Here is a 17,379-nt window from a genome sequence, read left to right as displayed (position 1 = left end):
TGGATCAGTGAGTGGCATAAATTTCAAACACTGTTACTTTGGCTACATTAAATGTAACGTTATTAAAGCAACAAAACACAGGAACACAAACTCAGCACAAAGCATGACAGGCTGTTTTAGTAAGACTAATTTGCATCTCCAATAGGGTCTCAAAACTTGAGTGAGTTGTGCGTGTTAGGAGATTTGGGAAATCTGCTTTATTAGAAACTTACCCAACATCATCCATTATGCAGCCAGACCATTTATCTTCACACTTGCACTCCCCTGTGTGGGAAAGATGGATTACAGCGGAAAAACTATGAGAGTCAATATGTGTGAGTACTCCCGTGTTTACTGCCAATGAACACGCATGAAAAATATAAAGGTTAGAATAAGAAATGAGAACACTCACCGTTTAAAATGCGCTTCTTATCGGAAAAGATGCCGATATTTTGTCCCAGTGACTGAGCGAGAGTTATGGCCATTTCCTTTCCATACTAACAAATCAGAAAAACACCCAAATAAAATACCTTTGATAATGACAAACAAACAGATTCATTTTAATTACATAACAACAACCACAAACCTCATTGACTCCGCCTCCTTTAGTGAGCGAGCAGACTCCGCCCATGTAGGAAGCTCCTCCCCAGTTGCTATGGAAACGGTTGCCCCTGGAGGCAAACAGAAAGCTCATTAGAAATGTCCTTTCACTTGATCATAAAAATAATGTCTGCTGTGAGTGTGTGTGTGCGTTTTCTTTATAACTCACGAGAAAAGGTGAACGGAGTCGCACTTTTCTTTAATAAAGTCTCTTCGGAACTTCATAAACTCTCGTAATGTGACCATGGGGTCATCGTTGATGTTAAACCTGTTGTCTGCCGCCCAAGTTTCCATTGCAACCAAGACAATTCTAGTGTTAAGTTGCTCTTTGAAATACTGAAGATACAAAAAGATTATGTCTTTGTTATCAACAGGGGAATAAAGAATTGCATCTCTTCCATGTAATTCTCAATCCAAAGGACACATGTGACAACTGCAGAATGATGGATGTTTTTTTGTTTTTCTTTTGACATAATGAACAACAGGCTGAAGGAACCAAATGCCAGCTGCATCTCACGAGAGAGAGAGAGAGAGAGAGAGATGGAGGAATGTTTATGGGACTGTCAAGGGCAGACAGACTGACAAACAAGCAGATAAAGCAGTTCATGACAAGCGTGTCAGCCTGCTCTATTTGCCTTGAGAAACTGATGAGGATCCTTCAGCAGTTATAATCTGTTTAATACATTTACAATGTAAGTTATTCTGGGTTCAGACCACAATCTCAACCTGATTTTGGCACGATAAATTTGACGTAGGGTGTCGTATGTGGACGCAAGAATCGATAGTTTTATCTCATTCCGATCGTTTTATCGTACTTCATCATAGTGGAAGACAACCAATGCCACATCGGTAATGCTTCACAACATCCCGACAGAAGCATGGATATTCTGTCCTCCACAACAGGTTTAGTCACATCTGTGACGCTGTGAAGCTCTTGAGTACATAGCTTTCAAACATGGCGAAACGAAAGAAAGACAATGGCATTGGTGCTGCTAGGTGGAATTATGCAATGGCAACAATAATCCTACTGTAGCTTTATGATGTTTCCTCGACGGACTACCATGACCGAGTGAAAATTGATCAATACTGGATAAATACGCTGTTTGTTTACGCTCTTATTTCTGGAAGTCATTCGCTAGTTCCACCTTCTCGATGACATCATGCAAGTTGTTAAAGATGGCAAGTGATGACTGGTCGTTACAGTATATCTGGTCGGGATATGTTTCTTGTCCATGACACAAAAAGGATTTAGGAGTCCAAATTGCATAATCTGACATCGTAACAGACATTTTGATTGTGTAGTAGTCTGAACCTGGCATAAAACCATACATAATTAAAATACAATAAATAAAAGACTGTTAAGTCTTATGTATATAGCATGAGCAACTTACCAGATCAGCCATATTTACAACAGACTTGGCATAGTTGTTTGTTTGTCCAACGGAAAGGCGATGCTTCTTGTACTGGGGGAAAATGAACGTGAATGCATAATAAAATGAATGCATTACAGCCATAAGAAAAAAAAAACAATGATAAATTGCATAGAACAGTGGACTTTATCATTTAGGCAGGTTAATAATTAGGTCAATCATGGACTGTCACTAATCTTACCATTAAATGATCATTTATGACCATCAGCTCTACATATTTGGTCTCATCTGCAACACTCCGTGGATTTCGTGATACCTGTGTGAGAAATTAGACATTGTGCATTATTTTCCTGTAGTTTCAGACTGAGATGTGTTCTGAGATAGTGACAAGGGATGAGGATTTCGGGTTCCCTTATGATTGAATGATTCTTTGAGTAGCTTTGAAGAAATAAACAACTAAAAAGTGTGGAAAGTAATATTAGCAGCCTGTTATGAAATCTTAACAAAGCATAATAATTCAAAAATAACTTTTAATTTCAAAAAACAATGTATCATACATTCAGTCTGACATGCACCAACAGCAAAGTTTAAAGTGGCACAGATACGCATACTGTAATTTTATTCATATTTTGTTATAGTGTTCCATCAACATAAGTAGAAGAATGCAGAATAAACATTACGCATTTCTATTCTAATATTTTTTAAAAAGGAACCTATTTTGAATTAGAATTGTTCTCGACTCCCAAACCTAGTGACAAACATGTTTCATTTCATCACCCTGCAGCAGCAAAACATGCTTACTCCAGAGGAACAGCTGATCTATACATTAGTGCCATAGAGAGTCCACAGCCCTGCTCTAAATATTTCATGAGAGGAGCAGAGATGGTGAGAAAAAGATAGACATACGAAAGAGAGAGAGAGAGAGAGAGAGAGAGAGAGAGAGAGAGAGAGAGAGAGAGAGAGAGAGAGAGAGAGAGAGAGAGAGAGAGAGAGAGAGAGAGAGAGAGAGAGAGAGCAGAACTTACAACAGCATTGAAATCACATCAGAATGAATACTCAGACACACACAATGTCCCACAAGTGTTTTGAACACAGTACACACACCTGTCTCTTTTTCCTTCTGTGGGCGGCACTGAACAGTGAAGGGTTCTGGAATGGTGACTCTGCCAGATGAACTTAAACAAACATTAACTATCAGTATGGACAGTTGAACACAGAGTGTATGCAAACTAAACTAACTAATTTTGCTTCATTTATGATCCCCCATGGACCCTGATTTATAGTGTATAGTATACATGATAAATAAATATATATAAATATATATATATATAATGGTTGAAATCTGGATAGGAGAATGGTCCATACCTGCAGAAATGAAGTCCTCTGGGCCGTCCAAACTATGAGACTGATAAATCATGTGCACATGAACCTCCTCCTAGAGAGAGGAAATATGATTATGTGTCATATACTCCCACTTAACACTTAGTGAATTTGATGAGGCACAGTGCTCAATCTGTATAAGAAAGAGATAGAGAGCATATTTAATAAAGCAACAGATTTACAAATTAATTAATTACAATGTTACAATGGCCTAAACAAATGTTTAATATTTATAATTTATTGTATGAAACATTTTTGCTATTTAATTAATTGTTTTACCCAAAAGATCTTTTGTATCCAAAATTGTACCCAAATTTATAGAAATATAACCAAATATGTAACCACCCACCCTGAGAAGTATATTCAGTGTGACTCAAGTATTAAGTGTGTGACAGCAAGTATAGAAATGGGCAAGACCATTTAAAAAAGGTGCAAGTGCAATAAATAAAAATGAAGTGGAAGATAAACCTTTTGACTACTGTTTTTGCAGGCCAAGATACAATTTGATTTTACGCAATAGGAAACTCCACCACACTGCATCGATTCGCACACAGTTATTTTGTGAGCGCGCACATGACGTCATGCAGCACCGCACCCGCACAGCGAGTTCTGCGCGCTCCTGAGAGTCCTTATAAACACAACAAGACACGACGGTACGGGACCGCGGAGGATCACCGATTGTGTGAGAAAATGACGATTGTATCACCAAAAGAGTAATTTAAAATTCACTGTTAATCAGGTATGTGTGATATATATTGGTCCTGACAGCGTCACTAAGATGAAATTAATGCGCAACAGGTTGTATCGTGAAGTTAGCAGTTAGCTGAAATTAGCTAGTTAGCGCTCGAATAGACTCTTGAATAAATCATAACCACATCTGGAATCAAAACAAACCGTAAACACAAATGTTGAGCCCGTGAAATACAGAAAAAAATAGCTTCAATAGAACAAATATATCGCTTGTGATAAACTGAAACATTCAGTAAGAAACCTAAGAAACTCCTGACAGGGATGCGATTGTCTCACATCTATTGTTGTAATGACATTTACACGGATACTCACCGTATACGGACTAACGTTACACGTCTATTGTACATAAACTCAGAGACATTTATTGTAGTCCACATACAGTCTACTTTTAGGTACATAACTTACATTAATACTTACACACTCGTACTTTTAACACGACATGTATAAGCAATGCAATCATCACTTAACCCTTTTTTGACTCATCTTTACTGTATGTCTGTGAGGGAGGGTATACTACAGTAAGATTTCCAGTAGTCAAATCAAGTCACTTTTATTTATATCTATATAATAGGACTTTATAAATTACATATTGTTTCAAAGCAACTTTGCAGTGATAACAGTAAAATGATGCATTTTGTATGCATTGCAAGTCTGTTCAGTGTTGATTCAGTTCTGTTGTAAAGATCATTGAATTAGTTAATTTCATCTATAAAGCAGTTTTGCAAAAAACGTCATCATCGTCCAGCTCAGTTCAGTTCTCATACAACAGTACATTACACCTTTCGTTTTTCCATACACTGGAAGCCAAATTCAATTTTCAATTAAGCAAACTTTTGCAAATGACTCAAAACATGTTACCCTTTCTCTCTTCATTTTTCTTGATTAACAATTTCCTTTCTTATCTCATCCCCACAAGGATTCCAATTTTTTCCTGACCCCAGCCATGTCTTGCCGCGACATTCACGCCACCAATGCCTTCGCCTTCATCATCGCAATACTGTCGGTGGGTGGGTTGATTGTCGCTACGCTCATTCCTCAATGGAGAACCACACGCCTAGTTACCTTCAACCGCAATGCCAAAAACGTGACCGTGTACGACGGCCTGTGGACCAAGTGTGTGCAGCGAGATGGTTCTACGGGTTGCTATTACTTTGATGCGGACTGGTACTCTAAAATAGATCAGTTGGACCTCAGACTGCTGCAGTTCTGTTTACCTGCTGGTAGGTGCTCAGTGACTTGGCTTGTCAGTTTATAGGGCCATCATTTTTCTGGATTCCATTTTAATGGTTTAATATCATTTTTTAAAACTTAATGTCTCATCTTTTTAATTCATAAAATGTATCAAAATATAAAATTATAATTTATTAACATTTTAACAATAATAGTTCCCTATGAAATGACCTCATATAGCAGTCTTTTTGTGATTTAATATTCACAGACAGGAGTCCATTTCATAATTTGATTAAGTGTCCAGCTCAACAAATTTCGACACTTTTATGACTGTATCGTGGAAATCAAAGGGCCCTAAGTTTGTTCTTAAATGTTGACGCCAACCTCTTCTCTGCACAGGTCTGCTGTTTTCCAGCTTGGCTATTCTGCTCTGTCTCACTGGCATGTGTAAAACCGCTTGCTGCTCCAAAACTCCTGATGACATCAAGAACTCGCGCTGCTTGGTCAACAGTTCAGGCTGCCACCTAGTTGCTGCGATGCTTCTGTTTCTAGGTGGGGCCATCGCCATGCCACCGTCTGTCTGGTTCCTGTTCCACACGCGCGACCTTAACGAGCGCTACGAAAATCTGTTTGCCGTTGAGTTCGGGGTGTATGTGGCCATCGGCAGTGCTGGTGGTCTGATCTTAGCTGCTCTGCTGATGTTCATGTGGTATTGCATGTGTAAAAAACTGCCTTCACCCTTCTGGCTACCTCTCCCTGAAATGCCCTTAATGGCCAACAGCCCCTCAGCGCAGCCCCTCATGACCAACGGCTTGCCTTCTCCCATGACCTACGCCCCGCAGAACTTCCCTCCAGCTGTTCTGGATGCCCCTGCTTTTGTCCCAGCACAGGGGTACCAACCTGTACCGACACAGCCTATGCCGCCCCACATCTACATGCAACAGATGTCTGTGCCTGACGGTTATGGCTCAGAAGTCGGAGCTTCACAAGCATATAGCTACGCCCCCTCTCAAAGCTACGCACCTTCTCAGGGATACGCCCCCTCGCAGAGCTACGCCCCCTCACAGAGGTATGCTGGGCACCGCTATTCCACACGCTCCCATATGTCAGGCATTGAGATTGACATTCCTGTGCTTACAGACTGACACTGCGTTGGGGTGTTCACAGTTGTTTTAAATCAAAGAGGTCAATCTGTTATTGTTTTTCTATTCATTCGAAATAAGAAAATAGCTGTGATGGTCAGTTTGAAGTGAACAAAAGGGGTAACATTGACATAAGCTCCATTATTCACTTGATGTAGCAGGTGCCTCTTAGTTATAGCACTGAAAATTGCCAAAAAGGGAAAAATGGTCATAAATGCAACAACACAAGTGGAATTAAAAAGTTGAGCATCTCTTTCTTAATGTACTTTATTCTTAAAACACATTTCTGTGTAAACTGTTTTTTAATTCCACTTCAATTTAGTGTGACTGGTTTATGTTTGATTTTCAAAGAAAGTAATTTTGCTCATGTTTTATCACCCTGATGTCTTTATTATGCGTTTAAACCTCAATACTAACACTGAACTTATTGTTGATGTTAAGCACTGTATTAACTTGTTAGTAAATATGTCTACTAATATTTAAATATGATTATTAGAAAGAGATGAAACCTACATTGACTACTTACACTCATCTCTGTGGCGTGTATTAATGTCAGTGCCATGAAGTTCCACATTTGTGGTTTAGAGAATATGTTGCTCTATTGTCTTAAATTCTAATACCTGATCATCGTTTGTTTTTTGCTTTGTGTGGTTGTTACATGACTATATGTGAAGGATAAATAATTTTTACTGCTGTGTTTATGATGTTTGAAATTGATAGAACATTTTTTTTTTAATTTCTGGGTTTTTTTAGTTTAAAAATGGTCTAAATGCTAAATGAACACTGACATTTATAGGCTCTCTGTTTTTGTCTTTTTATACATTTAAGAAGAGTTTGCAGGTTTTAAATGAACTTGTAGTTTAAACCATGTTACTAGTCTCTGCCTGATGCCTTTGAAAATTTAACTAATTATCAAGACTGTACTTTCACTTTTTGATTTATGTATGAGCCTTATATGAGCAACACACCTTTAATGAAACGAGTTACATTCCAGTCTCCTCTTTTTACTGCAAATGTTTTTGTTGTTGCTTTTTAAAGGTCCCACACCAGAGAAGTCACCGCAATGTAACTCATTGTAATGTTTGTTTACTGTTCCATTAATGAAATAAGAGAAAAACACTAATGTCTTACAAACAAATAGTTTGTCTTACATTGCCTATGAAATAATGCTCAGATCTATTTCATTTGGCCTTTTTCTGCAAAGCTGTGTTGCAAAATGTCAATTTTAATTCATGTTTTTTTACATAGTATATGGACTACTAATGTCTTGAATTCTCTTTATTAAAATGCAATTTATTGAATGACATTTTCTGCTTCGATTTGCTTAAATGCAAGACACAATTGCTTGGGTAAACACACTTAGAAAATTTAGTCTGTTATTACTGATTACATGATGAAAATTGTAGTTAGTAATGTAATCTAGATATTTTAGGTAATGTATATTCAGACTAGCCTACTTTAAGATTACTTTTATATTACTTTTGATCTAACTTCTTTAAAATATTTCCCAAACTTGGATTAAAGAACTATAGGGGGATTGTGAGTTGATGAAAAGCTAATGATTAATTAAATAAATGAAAAAAAAAATTAAAGTGAATAAATTATTTTAAAATAAAATGATTGATATTTGATATTTTAGGTTGTCAAGTTTGGGAATCCCTGCATTACATAAGCAAACAATAATAAACACGAAAACATTACACATTCAACGTTTTCTAGGTTTTAAATATTTTAAATATTAAACAATGTCCAAATTAGTGAAGGTCACTGAATATGATTTAGACCGTGTTTAGTAACTTGATTTATTCATCCCATACATGGTGTAATTTTGTCCGTAAATTCAGAAGCATCACATATATTGCCATGAAGCTAAACGATGACACACAATTGGATTTTTTTAAAGGAAAATTTAAAAGAGTAAAAAGAATAATTAGTGAGAATCAATAAATTACAAATAATTTACTACTACCATTGCGTAAAGAATATAAAAGATAACTAATCTGATTATGAGAATTTTATAATGTAATGATTATAAATACAACATTTTTGGAATCTGATTACACAATCCAGATTAAATGTAATCAGTTACTACCCAGCACCGAGTTATTTATTGACTATTCATGATATGTGCTTAAATGTTATATTTCTATTAAAGCTCAAAAGATGAGGTTAGAATGTTTGTCAGAATAATATGACAACATTACATTGGAAGCAAAGCAAGAACAAAATATTGAATTAATATTATACCCAATATTTGTGTGTTCTATGTATTTTATGCTTGGTAAAGTACAATGTCGGAAGCATAAGGACATGCTAAATTCATGCAAATTCTACTGAAATCAAATGAAAGTTGCTTCTCTCGAGGACTATTTTTTTATATGCAGCATTGCTGCCTATGTAGAGTATTTTAAAGGTACAGTCACATTTACCATTGTTTGGCAAATTTTTGTGGGAATAATCCAGTCATTTTAACCATTTAGGAATCTATGCAATAGGGATTTTCACAGGATTTACCCACACAAAATTTGAATTTGCCACAAGTAACAGAAAGCTGCTCAAATTGAAAGTGACTTCTGTGTTAGCTGTACATTGCTAAACTATTTATAAAAGACATTGGACCTTTTTTAAAAGAAGATATTTAAAAAAATGTTGGTAACCAGCAGTTGGCAGAACCCATTGACTTCAATAGTAGGACAAAAATACTATGGCAATCAATGAGTGCCATCAACTGTATGGTTTCCAACATTCTTTAAAATATCTTATTTTGTATTCAAGAAAAAAGAAACTCTCCCTTTAAATCAGTCATTTAAGAGGATCCATTTCATTCAGGATGCTGCTTCAGAAAGTTAGCAAGGCTCACTAGGTTTTGGAATAGAGCCAATCAGTCTCAAGACATTATAAGTTGACATGAAATATCCAACAACTCCAATATTTAACAATTAAATCACTGCATTTGGCAGAAACTTCTATCCACAGTGACTTACAGTGCATTGGAGGCACGTTTATCAGGCATTTATAAGTCCCTGACCTTGTCGTTGCAAGCACCATAGCAACTGAGCTACAGGAACACCACACTCCTCCTGCACGCTTCCACATGCTGCCAGTGGGGAATATCAGTGCGCTAGATAAGAAAGACGAGGGAGACATAGACCTCGTTTCTGTGGAGGCTGTTCCGCTCCACCCCCCATATACTCGCGTATGAGAAGCAGCATTTTGTGACGGATTAGCCGTATAACGCAGATGGCCTATCAGATGTATTGGCTTAAAATAAGATGGGGTTTTCTGTATTGGATCAGAGGAGGGTGTGTGTGTTCTCTTGGGGACTAGATCATGAATAGAAAGCAGGTTGGGGGTTGGCACACTTTCTTTTTTTTTTTGGAAAGTGTGTTAAGCATGTTGAGGGGGTGGGGTGCCTGAGACAATCTCCCACCCCCAACATTATCACTATCAGGCAAGCGTAAGATTGAATTAATTGCATAAATCAATAAGAGATTTTTATTTCATATTTAAATTTGTGTATATCCAGAGAACAAGTTTGGCATCACAAACAACTACAATAAATTCATTTTATATATATATATATATATATACGTATATATATATATATATATATATTTGCTATTTATAACTTAACATTAACCAAAATTAAATTCCTGTTAAATTTGTATTGTTATTAATAAATATAAACAATAATAATATTATTATATTATAATAAAATACATTTAAATACTGTTCAATACATCTGTGGTCAGTTTTTTTATATATATACAGTATATATACAATTTTGAAAGAACTCTTAACAAGGCTGCATTTATTAGATCAAAAATACAATGAAACAGAAATGTTTTACATAAAAAACATACGTCTTGTTAAATATAATTTATTGAATAAATTAGTTGGGGTTTTTTTAATGTCAAAGATTTTTAGAAAAGCTGCACTGTAATAAACTATGTGTAAAAATACTGTATATTCGTAGCTCTTAGGGTTAGGGTCACACGGCTGGCGTATATTTTCAATTGTTTTCAATGGGAGCGCCGCGTTTTTAAAACGCCATGAGCGTAAAGAACGCACTGAGCGTTTTTTTCACGCTGAAGCGCTCTGCGTTTTTTCGCAGAGAGTTGAAAAATGTACAACTTTGGATAAAAGCAGCGCTCATCACTGCCACTTTTTACCCAGCCGTCCAATCACAGTGGAGTAGGGGCGGGACTAATACCACACCGACCAACCGACACAACATTCTTTCTGTACTACGACATCAACCAGCAAAGTTAACCGAACAAAATGGATAAAAAAATAAATGTTTAGTATGAAACGAATTATCTGCGAAATCAGTTACACGTAAACTGTGCTGCGGATATTCTGTATCATAACAACGAAAATCTCAACTGAACAACTGAACTGAAAAACGTCTAGCGTTTTCAGCTGGCAAAAAAAAAAAAACGCTTTGGTGGACACACGGCTTTAGAGTAAAAATTATTTGCAGCCGAGCTGACATAATTTGAAAAATATAGTTACTATGTTTTGATGAATGATTGCAAGGATTAACATTTTTAATTTGGAAATTTATGAATCGTGCATAAAATCACAAACATGATTAAGAAAGCATTGCAAACAGCGTCCACTTTGATTTCGTGTTGACTCTAGGTGGGTTGTGAGGCAGTGACCCTAGATGTACTGTGAGCTTTGAGCAGCATCTAGAACTGAGAGACGCTACAGAGGCCAAAGAGGGACACGTTTTCAAGTCCCCTGCTGTAGTGTGAGGCGGATGACAGATGCATGTGCCATATGGTGAACAGGACGATACTGCCCCTCTAGTTTGTGTCTGAAAGAATCAGATAAGAGCACTGCCCTGTTGCTGAGGTCACCAACACGCAAGGTCATAGGGTTGATATATAAAACATGACCAAACCATCAGGATAAAGACGATAAATAAAAGGGTGAGATGCTCATGAGACAAGCTGACGAACCATTACTCAACAACCGGAAGAAGACAAACATTGTACACATTACCACAGAGGAAAAGGCAGTTGTGGTGTGGAAAAAATTAATAACTAGGAAGTGAACTAGGAATCAGTAACATCAGATACAAAGGTCTTGAGATTCATATACAAAAAAAACTACCAAAAACTATTGATGCTCCCCATTATAATCAACTAATCTGTCTACACTTCAAGCGGCGATTTTTTATGTGGCACTTTATTTTTGGAAATAATATATAAAATAAAGAAAATAATTAAATATAGTACATTTATTAATTACACACACAATATAATGTATATATACTATACGTACATATATATACATTTATATATATATATATATATATATATATATATACTATACATATATATATATATATATATATATATATATATTGTGTGTGTGTGTGATGCTGAAGTGAATGTATTATATATTTAAATAACTTCTAACTATAATAACTTCTAACTATTACCTTAAAGACATTTCTTAGAGCATAAATAAAGATTTATAATACGTCTGTGACAGATAAAAGCAAACTGTATATGGATCATGAACTCCCTTCTGTGTCACTAAGCAGGTTTCATTATCCTATTCTCTTATTAATAGGAGAATAAAACGGGCTTAACTTTAACATTCCAGCCTTTCACCTTTGCTCTAAATGACACAAATCTCTTCATTAGCATTTTCCTCTGTGAATCACTTGAATCAGATCACCATTCTGAGGTTAAGAAATTATATTTTCCTCTCTAAACCTTAGTGTCTCAGTGACACAGCATTAGCTCGTCTTTCACAGATATGCCCTCGTTGTTCTCTGGGAGTGTTCACGTGGGATTCTGCCATTAGCAGATAATAGCTGTGCTTTTGCAGAGTCAGGTGTCTCTATCGACTGTGTGATGGGCTTATCGGTCAACTTATACCCTGTCTGCACAGGAAAACCCTGTTAAACCCCGCTCTGGGTCATTTCCTTGCCTCAAACAATCACTATCAAGTAGTTTCATCCAGGTAACAGAAATAAATTCATGTACTTGTATTCAGAGTCAGAGTGAACTGTGGTGCTAATAGTCTCACGAACCAGCACGTCACGCAGCTGTGCACAGAATACCAATGGCCAAGGTCAGGATTTTCTTTAAATAACTAAATGTCAGTTTGTTTTTTTCCAAACCCTATCAGTTACCCCCCAGAAAACATGGGATATACGGCACGTGTTTCATGGGACCATTCTGTCACCACCCCACAATTTCAAAAAAAGTTTCATTTATACTAAAACAAAAGTAGAGATGCAGTAGTACAGAAATTGTGGCCAGTACAATCATTATTTTTCACTTTATAGCTGATAAAGATATGGCGCACATTATAAATATATATAAAAAAAATATATAAGGCGATATAATGCATATATAGATGAACATTCTCTTTGTTTAATGCAGTAATCAACTACTTACACTCGTAGTATTCTCTCCTCCCGGTTCGATCATGTACGTGTGATTCCCATCAAAAAACATCCCACTAGAGAGAGAGGAAAAGAGAGAGATGGTGAACTGGTGAGTTATACAGTTTAGTGGCTTTTATACAAAAACATTTGATCCCAAATAGAAAAGAGAGCACATGCTAAGCATCAGATTTATGAGCTGAATTGAGCTTGAATGGATTTTAAGTCGAGTTTGTTAGCAGAATTGCAATTTAAATCTGAATGGAAGTAAAAGAAGTAGAATAATTAAAATTAACAGAAATTCAAAGAAATTGTCATTTTAGTCATTTTTAACAATAAAAGCGAATGCTGGCTTGACAAAATATTAAAAAAGTTAAAAAGCCTTGAAGTTTGGAGGTTCTTCTGGAAGTTAAAAATTGTGCGCAACCCCTGCTCAATACTGCACTGTCACAGTGTCTGGTTGTGTTTCCTTGTTTGTCCCCTAGATGTCTTCCTTCCCCTCGGTGTCATGTATTTCTGGAACTGCATTTCCCAGCATTCTGTCTGTCACTGTCACTCATCAGTTCATTGCACTCAGCTGTTCCCTGTAATCATTGTTCCCAGCTGTTCTGTGTTAGTCTTGTTAGTTCTGTGTATATATTCCCTGTCTGTGTTAGTTTGTGTACGGATTCGTTGCTGAATGTCACTAACACTTCCGAGGTCTGGTTTCTTGCCTGTTCTTGTTTTGTTTCTTGTTTATTTGTTTATTGGACTGCTAAAATGGATTTTGACCCCTGTATGGATGACTATGAGTTGGATTGCCCTGATAATAAATATGCTGCATTTGGATCCACCTGTTTCCCTGTGTGTTCCCGTGACGGAACGAATCCGTACACAAACTAACACAGACAGGGAATATATACACAGAACTAACAAGACTAACACAGAACAGCTGGGAACAATGATTACAGGGAACAGCTGAGTGCAATGAACTGATGAGTGACAGTGACAGACAGAATGCTGGGAAATGCAGTTCCAGAAATACATGACACCGAGGGGAAGGAAGACATCTAGGGGACAAACAAGGAAACACAACCAGACACTGTGACACTGCACAGTATTTATTGTAAACTGCATACTAACATTAAAAAAAAAATTTCAGGGTGAGATGCTCAAAAGACAAGCTGGCGAAGCATTACACAACAACAGGGAGACGAAGATAACCCCATATTTCACACATTACCACAGAAGAAAAGGTAGTTGTGGTAGTTGTGGAAAAAAATTGTATCATCATGACCTCATCATGTTGCATGATTAATTCAATGAATAATTTGGTTATCATCTTTGACATAAAAGTACTGCACAAATAATTAGCGTATGGTAATGAGATTCATCCATCTAGAAGATAATTCAGTGCTGACTCTCCAAATACAGGTCATTCTTACACTTGTATACCAAGATTACACCTGAGGAATAATGAAGCATATGAAGACGGCGTGTGTGCGTGTGTGTGTGTGTGTGTGTGTCCAGACGTCTCTTTTAGCCTTGAGACATGCAGAGAGGATATCATTCTCTGCTCTGATGAAGTCTATCTTTCGGATCAATCAGTCAGTGACTCTCAGAGAGCCTCCAGACAGTGCCGAGACACTCAAGGTGACTTCTAAAAGCACAGCATGCATTAGGAGGACAATACAATGCCCTTTAGCCTGACTATATCCATAAATACTGAGTGCTGCCTCTCTGGTACTGCACATATGAATCGTAAAAGATTTTTCACTGGATGACAAGAAAACGAAAGTTTATCAAGACAAACACTAGTCTCACATTGTTTTTCTAAAGGGAACATTTAGGAAATGAGCGAACGAGCGAACGATGGATGGATGGATGGATGGATGACTGTTTATCTGGCCCATAATATAAAACTGCAGACTCAGCAGTGCTGATCCCTCCCTCTCACACATACACACACTGGAGAAATTATTGTCTCTCTGATACACTCTAAAAAATGGTGGGTTGTTTTTTCTACTCAAATGTGTTTGGGTCATTTTGTTGGGTTATTTTGTCCATGGTTGGGTAGTTTTTTTATTACATCCCCCCACATCCGCCCTCCAACGCAACAACCCAACAACCCAGCAGATGGGTTATACAGGCTTTTTGCATCCTCGTCAGGAGAGGGCAGTTCTCAACGCCGCCGAGTTGGTGCATTTCATCTGAAAAATGGTCTGCATATTTCATTTGGTCTATATAGTATTTACTGTGCTGTTAATCATTTTATTTAATGCAACACCGCATACAGGGATGAAATGTCAGTCAGCTGAATGTGTCAGTCAGCATCGGTCGACTAGCATGATGGAAACCTTTTTTCTTGAATAAATAAATGTGATTTTTATTCATCATAATACTGAATCTAATTAATTCGGATGTTAAAATATGTTCTCAGATTTCGCCCACACAATGCTACGACAGGATACGACAGGAATATATGTGGAAAATAGAGGAAAATTAATCAAAGAGGAGAGAGAACTTTACAAACTGGCTGCAGAGAGTTTTAGCCATGGTGCTTTTAGTCTGTTTGTTGGAGTGAGAAAAAATAAGCGAAATATGGTAAAATTTGCTTTTAAACGCAAGTTATTGAATATTTAACATTTAAACAGCAATTTAATTTAACTGTAAAAGCTGTATAATTGTTTTCGCTCACATACTTTTTCACTCACATACACATGTACATGTTGTTTTAACTATTGCCTATATTTTTGTGCATTCCTGGGTGTTCTTGCTTATTAATACATTTTCACCATTTGATTATTATTCTTGCCTGTGTTCAGTTCATTAAACAATAAGTTGACATTAATTTCACAATTTTAAAAACAGTGTAAATGTTGACTGTTTTTGCATTATTTCACAAAGGAAAATAGTTTTGAATGAATCAAAACACTTGTGTCTCCCTGCAATACAGCATAGTGTTTCGTTCATGAATGAATCAGCCAGGTTAAATGAATCAGTGAATGAATGATTCTTTGACTCACATATTAAGACTTGCCACCACTTACTGGCAGTTGTATCTGACTTAATTTTTATGTCCTTATTATAGTAATTATGAGAGGGGTGCCCTTTTTTCTCACTTGAGCACCTTCCTCCTTTAAATGTATGTCCATGGCCATGCTGATTTGCATCAATCCTTTAGTACTAAAACAATCAGATATCATGCACATTTGAAGAGAAGCTATTTAGGCAGTAAACATTCGAGTGTGAATGTTAAGAGCGCTGCCGCTCTATTTCTGAGCTACATCTGACCTGACTCTGTACATTCACATACAGAAAGAGAGAGAGACAGGGAGAGATGGATCTGACCTGACTCCTTCTCACACTAAAAATACAGACAGAAGGAACTGAGCAATCCCAGAGGGCCACAGAGAGAGGTGGTGCGTATGTGTGTGTGTGTGCGTGTGTAAAGCTCTATAGAGACTAACTCAACTCTCCTCAGGCACACGGGCAGCTCAGGAACACAGCTAGGTTTACTTCAGCTATGCAGAGAACACAGCAGGTTGCCAATAATACAAACAGAAATCTTACAAACACAACAAATATTACATTTTCACCATGCAATAGTGGAGCACAAGGCCAGATGTAATGCAACAAGCGATAAAGCATCAATACAGGAGATAACAACAAAAGCACACACACACACACACAAAGAGTGCTGGGAGCATCAGTGTGTTATGAGAGGAGGATAATAGCATGCTGTAATTGTACAGCTCTAATTGTTGAATGGGATAATCACAGCTTTGGCCTGCTAAATAATGTGTTTATTTATGAATGTGCCTTAGAAAGAGACAGACAGTTGTGTGGGCAACAGCTGCTTTTTGTAAACCCGTGTGTGTTTGCGTGTTCATTCAGACATGACGCACAATGACGGAGCGACTTACTGTAATCCATGGCAAGTTGAAAGCGCCACATATGATTTCAGAATATCACGTATTTTCCCATGGTAGTAACAGTGTTCTCCACCCTGCAGGGGGAAACAAACAATAATCAAAGACAGCACATACTGTTAATATGAGCCTTGAATGTGCCTCATCCAATCAGAATTTAGTGAGTCAGAAGAACCATCCCTTTTATAATACTAGATTTATTGTTTTGTTTGTAATTGTGATGCAGCTGTTGAATAATCAATATATATATATATATACACTACCGGTCAAAAGTTTTAGATCAGTAAGATTTTTTATGTTTTTAAATGAAGTCTCTTCTGCTCACCAAGGCTGATTTATTCGATGAAAAAAAAGACAAACAGAAATATTGTGAAATATTATGATAATTTAAAATGACTGTTTTCTATTTTAATATATTTTAAAATGTAATTTGAAAGCTGAATTTTCAACATCATTACTGTTGCTGATTACACATCAGCAACAGTAATTTCAATGTCACATGATCCTTCAGAAATCATTCTAATATGCTGATTTTATGCTAAAAAAAAACCCAGAAATTATTATTTTCAATGTTGATGTACCATTTTTCCCCAAAAATTCTATGAAGAATAGAAAGTTCAAAAGAACAGCATTTATTTAGAATATAAATTTTTCAAACATTATAAATG

General features: G+C 36.7%; 2 protein-coding genes across 3 annotated transcripts in view; one reads left to right on the top strand and one right to left on the bottom strand.

Annotated features, from left to right (window-relative positions):
* The window catches only part of adam22 (ADAM metallopeptidase domain 22), a 59,028-nt gene that overhangs the window by 20,793 nt on the left and 20,856 nt on the right, over window positions 1-17,379 (bottom strand). For both annotated transcript variants that reach the window (XM_039650700.2, XM_039650699.2), the window contains exons 5-14: window positions 16,706-16,788; window positions 12,814-12,877; window positions 3,315-3,384; window positions 3,054-3,124; window positions 2,191-2,265; window positions 1,971-2,042; window positions 749-915; window positions 566-650; window positions 392-476; window positions 213-264 (exon numbers count right to left, since the gene is read on the bottom strand). In XM_039650700.2, coding sequence (XP_039506634.2) covers window positions 213-264; window positions 392-476; window positions 566-650; window positions 749-915; window positions 1,971-2,042; window positions 2,191-2,265; window positions 3,054-3,124; window positions 3,315-3,384; window positions 12,814-12,877; window positions 16,706-16,788 — 824 coding nt within the window. The remainder of the gene's footprint in view (window positions 1-212; window positions 265-391; window positions 477-565; window positions 651-748; window positions 916-1,970; window positions 2,043-2,190; window positions 2,266-3,053; window positions 3,125-3,314; window positions 3,385-12,813; window positions 12,878-16,705; window positions 16,789-17,379) is intronic.
* cldn12 (claudin 12) lies at window positions 3,911-7,697 on the top strand. Its single transcript, XM_039650766.2, has 3 exons — window positions 3,911-4,068; window positions 4,996-5,299; window positions 5,649-7,697. Exons 2-3 carry the CDS (start codon window positions 5,023-5,025, stop codon window positions 6,392-6,394), a joined length of 1,023 nt encoding a protein of 340 aa, XP_039506700.2. The 5' UTR covers window positions 3,911-4,068; window positions 4,996-5,022; the 3' UTR covers window positions 6,395-7,697.

The sequence above is a fragment of the Pimephales promelas genome, chromosome 12 (assembly GCF_988280905.1).
Source record: "Pimephales promelas chromosome 12, fPimPro1.hap1.1, whole genome shotgun sequence".
Taxonomy (NCBI): Eukaryota; Metazoa; Chordata; class Actinopteri; order Cypriniformes; family Leuciscidae; genus Pimephales; species Pimephales promelas.
This window is presented reverse-complemented; position numbering and strand designations above follow the sequence as displayed.